General features: G+C 37.6%; 1 protein-coding gene across 1 annotated transcript in view; it reads left to right on the top strand.

Moving 5' to 3' along the window:
- The first annotated feature begins 222 nt into the window (after positions 1–222).
- The window catches only part of ABCA1 (ATP binding cassette subfamily A member 1), a 126453-nt gene continuing 119152 nt past the window's right edge, over positions 223–7523 (top strand). The window contains exon 1 of the mRNA XM_049770919.1: positions 223–366. Within this exon, the coding sequence (XP_049626876.1) occupies positions 301–366 (66 nt within the window). The 5' untranslated portion in view covers positions 223–300. The remainder of the gene's footprint in view (positions 367–7523) is intronic.

Genomic DNA, 7523 nt, shown 5'->3' with positions numbered 1-7523 from the left:
GAAATGATTAGAATTCTAATAACTAGCTCCAGGCTACTTCTAGAAAAACCTCAAGAATCTTGGTGAACTCCAGCTCTTGTGGTAGGTTGTGGTCTTTTGAGCCATGAAGAACAGTCATGATGCAGAGCTGGGTGTTGAGTTTTAAGCTGAGCTGGAAGCACAGCCCTTACTGGCATAGGACTGCAGCTAGAACTCACTCTTCTCTTCTTTATCTTTCAGTTAATGACCAGCCACAGCTTCCCTGCTGTGAGCTCCAGGCTCCAGAGCTCGCCAGTTGTCCTGGGTGCCAGCTGAGTTAACATGGCTTGTTGGACTCAGCTCAGGTTGTTGCTTTGGAAGAATATCACTTACCGAAGAAGACAAACAGTAAGTGCGGATCTCTCAGGGGGCTCTACCATACTCTATATTTTTTTTTATTTTATTTTATTTTTTGCTGGATTTTGATTTGGAAGTGTAGAGGAAAGAAGAAGGGGAGTCGTTATGGTTTATCCAGAGTGATCGAATGCTTCTGACTTCGACTTTTGGCCCCGATATGGGCCACCTGTTAACACATACCATGGAGTGTGGATTTGCAGCCATACTGAAAAACTTAGCTGAGTTCTAACTGGTGGAATCTGGCACAGATGCCATTGACCATCCTGGCCTTGTCTTTTGCCACAGTTCTGGAAGCCACTTACTCTCCAGAGGCTGAGCTTCTAGAGGTGGGGAGGAAGTGAATTAATGGCTCAGATCTTAGTGACCTGTGCCAGGAACACTTATTGTCATTGTGGATACTTTCCTTTAGCCGGAATTGCAAATTAGGAGGTATTAGCTACTGCAGCTTATGTTATTTTTGTAGGGGGGTTGAGGCCATCTACTTTCAGATAGGCCAGTAATTCTTCAAGAAATTCCTAAAGGATTATCTCTAATATAATAATTCTTTAATCTTGATCATTCTTAGCCCCATCCCTTAGTTTGTATCTGGCTGACTTCCCCCATTTACTGTGCTTTTCACCTTTGGGCCTTTCTGGACTACTCCTAGGAGTTGATACAAGACCCCCAGATGGGAAATGCTGCTCTAATACACAGGTGAATGGTATTTTGCCACAGTGGAAAGTGAAATCTATAATGTCCAGTGTACATGTTAAAGTGCAGATGTCAGTCCTTTCCTATCATAATACTATTAATATTACCTATCTTTTTTTTTCTCGGTCACACTCGGCAGTGCTCAGGGGTTCCTCCTGGCTCTATACTCAGAAATCGCTCCTGGCAGGCTCAGGGGACCATATGGAATGCCGGGATTCGAACCACCGTCCTTCTGCATGCAAGGCAAACGCCTTACCTCCATGCTATCTCTCCGGCCCCAGTATTCCCTATCTTAATACTATTTTAGTTTTACTCTTTCATAGGTGATGTCTAAATCTCTGTTTTAAGACTAAAGGAATAGCTCAAGATGCTACATGCTCACTTTGTGTGCAGAAGGTCAGGCTTCTCTGATACCACTTGGTTCTCTGAGCACCACATGGAGTGAGTGACTTATGAATACAGAGCTGGCAGTAGTCCTCTTTTCTAGTCTTGTTTCCTGACCCACTTTTTCCTGAATTCAAAGTCTGCATCCCTATTTAATTAAGCATAGCATATCTGTAATGAAAACAATCTTTTAGTTTTAGATTTAAAGAACTAAGGGATTTTGGAGATAATTTAGTGTATCTCAAACTAGGATAATATTGAATTTCTGAAAAAAGTTGTGCCCCTTGTAGTCACTTTTTTTTTACAGCTTTACTTAAATTTGTACATGTATAAGACTACATATAAGCTTCTTATATTTGTAGGTTATATGTGACTCACATATACTTGTGAATTAAATGCAAAGTAAATTGTAAAATCATTACAGTTCAAATTCATGTCATGAATACAGTAGATAACTGATGTTTAACTCAAATCAAATTATAAGTGGTAACATAAGTGAGCACTGTAGTGCTGGTTCTTTTAAGTTGGAATAGTTACTATCACCTTATATTAACAACTCAGTAATTTAATAAACATTTCCAGTAACATTTATATGATCCAATCTCATAATTAATATCTTGGGTTTCTTTCTTATTATTCTGTCACTATTATATTTTTTCTAGCACAGTCATAAACTAATATAAACTTGAGTTCTGATATCTATGCAAAAACTTCATTATAAAGAAGGTAGGTATTCAGATTTTCCCATGACCATTGAAATGAAAATACAGGAAATGTTCACAGGATAGTCACATATGATTCCTCAGGAATATATTAACTCCTCATAAAATAAATGTGGACCTGAACTTCAAGGATACTGGTGAAAAAAGGAACTAGAATTTATGTATCCTATATTTGTTAGAATAAAAAGAAAATATGATATAATACAAAGCAAGCTCTTAGAATAAGCTTCTGTATTTGAGGCATTGAAGTTCCATAACTGATTGAATCCTTTTAATCCTTTTGAGATCTATTAATGATATCTCATTAAAAATCCTTTTAAGATCTTATGTTGGGGGCAGAGAGGTGGTGCAAGTGGTAAGGCTTGTCAGTGCTAGCTTAGGAGGACCTTGCTTCAATTCCCCAGCATCCTATATGGACCCCGAAGCCAGGAGCAATTTCTGAGCACAGAGCCAAGAGTAACCCCTGAACATCACTGGGTGTGTCCCGAAAACCAAAAAATAAATTAAAATAAAATAAAAAAATAAAAAGATCTTATGTATCTTTTGATGTTACAGGTTCTGGAACGTGAAGCTCAGAGAGAAGTTAAATAAGTTGTCTGAGTAAAATCTTCCAATCAGAAGTGCATGTAGAATTGAAACCCAAATAATCTTTGAATCTAGATTTGTCTCTTAAACAACTATGCCAGGTTGCTTTTCAGTAATACCACTCTATTATTCTGTCGATAGCCTCAAAATCTTGTAGGTTTTATTTACCTCTTCTTCACCATCCATCCTACCTTCCTGCCTTCTATGGCTGTTCTCAGATCCTGGTATTATTTGCAAGGTCTTCTTTCTTTGCTCTTACTCATTGTGTGGTGCAGGAGTCCTGCTCTTCTTGTGCTGGTGGAGGCTGCCAGCATGATGGTAACTGCCATAGTGTGTCATTAGACAGGGAGTAGTACAAAGCCTATGGTCTCATAACAGTGAAAGGGATTTTAAATGGGATTCTTGTCCAAACCTTATTTTACAGATGAGAACGCGGATGAGGCACAAAATGGGGGAGGGAGATTTGTCAAGATCAACAAAGGAATCTCCTGGATTAGGAGGAGGTGGGTTTGGGTTCTTCCAATTGGGCTAGTCTCCACTTGTTTTGAGTTCCCTTGCTTGATTTTCCTTAGGGTTTCAAAAGGAATTAAGATAAGAGAGGGCCAGAACAATGGTGGAGAGGGTAGGGTGTTTGCCTTGCACACAGCCAATCTAGGTTCCATTCCCTACATTTCAGTTGGTTTCCCAAACCCAGGAATAAGCCCTGTGTACCACAGATAAAGTCTCAATACAAAAACAAGATAAGAATGAGAACTTCAGGATAGTCAAATGCAATTTGTAGCCTAGTGGCAGAGTTCTTGTTGAAAGAGGAAGTAGGGACACATCATCCTTTCACAAAAGGAAGTTTCTAGCTGAATGACCACTATTTGATTGCTTGTCCTTGTTATTTCCCACTTCTTATTTCTAAAGGAAATAAGCATTGTGCTGAACAGACAGAAGGAGTATGGATATTTGGAGAAGGAAGATCTGGTCTTTGCTGTATAATTGATGGAATGAATTGGGGATGAGGTCTGGGTCTGAGAGTGTATCACTTAGTGATGCTTCAGGCTAAATGTTTTATAAACAGGTTTTATTGTATCTACACTAAAAGTTTAATTTTCATGTAACTTACATTTGGAAGACATGGCAGTTACTTTCCAGTCTACTACCTGACTTGGATTTTTAGATTGCATAATTTAGAAGTAATGGAAACTGGAAGGTTGGTTCTGGTTTCAACTTTATGGTTGTTGACTCACATCATCAGAACCAACCCTGTCTATTGGGTTGGGGAAGAAATTAGCAGTTTCATCATACTTTTCCTGCATAGAATGTATGGAAATTTATTGTTTATCTTCTTCTGAGATCAATGGAGGCTATCAAGAGCTCAGAGATTAGGATATTATATTCTAGGTCAGAGAGGTGAAATGGAAATGCTATGGACCTAACACATGTTCTTGAGTAAAGGAACAGAAAAACCAGTGGTGCTATTGGAATAAAGAAGATTGACTGGGTAATCATAAGACGAGGTTGAAAATATTAAGACCAGGTCTTGTGGGAGGGAAGGGAAAGAAAATTTTATTTTATATGTAAAGAAGAGTCCCTGAGGTAGAGACCGTGATCCCTTTATTGGGTTTTGTGGTCCTGCTGGGCAATGAGGGGACTTGAATGATGACAGCAGAAGCAAATAGTCATAATTTTTATACACTTGGCCCCAGAGACTAAGGCCTCATATATGTTTTATAAGTGTTTGTAGGATGACTATTTGTAGATTTGTTGTATCAGTTTTCAGGGCTGATGGAGGCTCCCATTTTAGGAGCCTTGTGTGCTGCTGCTAGGAAGAATGAATATGGAGAAACCAATAAATGGAAATATATGGCCCACAGCAATCCTTTGAAAGGGTATGAGTATTTGCCCTTTCTCCTCAGTATTCTTGTTAGCTGATGAACCTTGGTGGCTAGTTAAAGCCTCCATTATAGACATTCGTTGAACCATCTGCTGGTTTTTGGAGCAGGAATAAACTTACATAGTTCCTGTTGAGCAAAGACCACATAGAATTGCAAAAGTTGGGTGCAAAGCTCAGTTTGGGTCCAAAGTATCAGTCACTTGTGTGGGTGATTGTCATTTAGCACAAATAGGGCTTGGAACAGGAAGGGTGAGGAGCTTTAGAGATTTCCAGATCTTTTTCTGCTTTTAGGTTGAGCTAGAGGCCAAGGTCCCATGATATAGATGTTATGGAGTATGACTGTATGACCTTTCATTCTTCTTATATTTTGCCTTTTTTATGAATTTTCTCATTCAAATCTGACTAGCATGTGACTAGGAAAATGGCTAGTTCTAATATTTGTGTATCAATTAGATGACCAGAATTTGGGTTATTTATTTTTTGTTTTTTAATTTGTTTGTGGGCCATACCCAGCAATGTGCAGGAGTTTCTCCTGGCTCTGAGCTCAGAAATTACTCCTGGCAGGCTAGGGAATCATATGGTGATGCAATGGGCAAGGCAAACCTATACTTTTACTCTGGTCCCAAGAATATGACAAGGGAAAAACTATCAAGTTACTATGAACGAAAATGGCTAATTTTAGAGACACCTAGAGACTTTTAGAATAAAAAAAAAATAATTTTAGTTAAATCTGGGTGCATAGAAACATTGTAGATCCTTTTTACTTATATATTCATCTTTACTTATTTCTTCTTTCTTTGGCCCTGGCCTGGCAATAATAGTTCAAATATAGGTAATAATTCTAAGTATTTTCTAACTTTAATTGACTTCTTTTTCCACTGTGGCCACTGTATGCCTCAACAGCACAGCGAAAGTAAATTCATCTGAGTTTTCATGTCCATTTTGTGGAAAAAGTGCTAAATCCAATAAACACTAATATTTCAAGTTAAGCATTTATTGCATATATATTCCATGTGAGATGTGTGCTGGATGTATGGTGGTAAATCAGAGGGAATATAATGGGATATGATCTATGTCCTGAGCTGATAGTTTGAGAAAGAAAGCACATTATAATATAATTATAAAATATAATTATCATATTATAAAATATGATTATAAACTGTGGTAAGTGCTAGAAGGAAAATAAACAAGCAAATGATTATTACTGTGTTACCAGACTGTGGAGAGTAATTTAGTTTAACATAGAAGGTTACAACATTTAAACAAAAATCCAGGGGACTAGCTAGAGCTCTGAGCTTGACTGTATTCTAAGTGGAGGCAAGAGGGTGTTAAGCCCCAGTGCCGACTGAGTCAAGTATCAGAAAAGCCAGAGACTGATGAACAGAATGAAGACAGGTTAGGGGTGAGCTAGGAAAATCAGACCATGCAGGGCTTTGCAAGTAGGAAAGAGTAAAAACTATTTCCTGTACTAAAAAAGTGCCTTGACTACCAGAATTGGAATGATGATCGCTGAAGAAGACAACTGTCATTACATATATGGGTACCCTTTTACACTGTTTTTTATTCATTTAATATTTGGTATGTATATTCCCATACTTCCAAGTACTAACTCTATTTCAAATAATTGATATGTAGGCCAAAGTTTTAATGTTTAGAAATACTTAAGTATTCATTATCTTCTGCAATCCTGGCAGGCTGGTGTTATGATCTATTTTTTCACTGGTAATAAGAATGTATTCTAAATTAGGGTGCTAGTAGGAAAAGGGGCTGAGTCTTTTGACTCTATGGATATCTATCATGGATGCTATTGGCATACTTGCTACCTAGACATCAGTGCTGTGTTTTATAAACTTATACCAACCTTGGTAATACCAAAGTATTACTGATCTTGAAGTTTCCAGTGCTTGCTGGAATAATGGTTTTATTATATAGACCTTTTTCTCGCTTTTGTAATATTTCCCTAGACCCAAACCATATGGTTAGAAATACTAGTTTCAAAGGTTATGACTCGAAATGTCTGATTAGAAGATCATCAAAGGATTAAACTAATTACAAAAGCCACCAACCATCCAAGTTTTTTCCATTGTGGGAGGGCAGGCTGGGATTTAAAAACTTCTTTTGTCCTCTTGCATTTGTCTGATTAATCTTTAAATTTTCACTTTCATTTGTTTAAGCTTAAGTGAGATGTATTGCATTAGTGATGAGTCTAAAATTAATTTTTCTTTACATTCAAATGTTGCCATCCAAACAACTTCTTATTAAACATGGATTCTATTCCAGTAATTCTTGAGACACTAAATCTTATTTTTATGAAGAGGCTATTTCAAGGCAACTCATTTGGTCATTTGATAAGCATTTTTTGTGATATTGCTACATCCCAGACTGCTTTTATTATTTTTAAATTTTAAAAATTAAATTAAAGAACCATGGTTTACAAAGTTATGGATAGTTGAATTTTTAGATATATAATATTTTAACACAAACCTTACCCTCAATGTCCACTGCCATCACCGATGCTCCCATTATCCTGCATTCCCCATTCCCACTTTCCTTTCCCTTGACATGCACCTTACAAAGCGTGGTGGTTGCAACTTAGATCTTCTATATTCAGTGTTGCAGCATGGTGGTTGCAACTTAGATCTTCTATATTCAGTGTTGCAGACTACTTTCTCTCTGATGAGCATTTGAAATCTGAGGAGGCTCCTTGTCCCTCACTTCTCTTGAGTGTCTCAGAGTAGTCTTTGTTAGTTTTTTGTCTGTTTCCTTCATATTAAATCTGAGTATCTTTTTTTTTTTTTTTTTTTGGTTTTTGAGCCACACCTGGCAGTGCTCAGGGGTTACTCCTGGCTGTCTGCTCAGAAATAGCTCCTGGCAGGCACGGGGGA

The sequence above is a fragment of the Suncus etruscus genome, chromosome 1 (assembly GCF_024139225.1).
Source record: "Suncus etruscus isolate mSunEtr1 chromosome 1, mSunEtr1.pri.cur, whole genome shotgun sequence".
Taxonomy (NCBI): domain Eukaryota; kingdom Metazoa; phylum Chordata; class Mammalia; order Eulipotyphla; family Soricidae; genus Suncus; species Suncus etruscus.
This window is presented reverse-complemented; position numbering and strand designations above follow the sequence as displayed.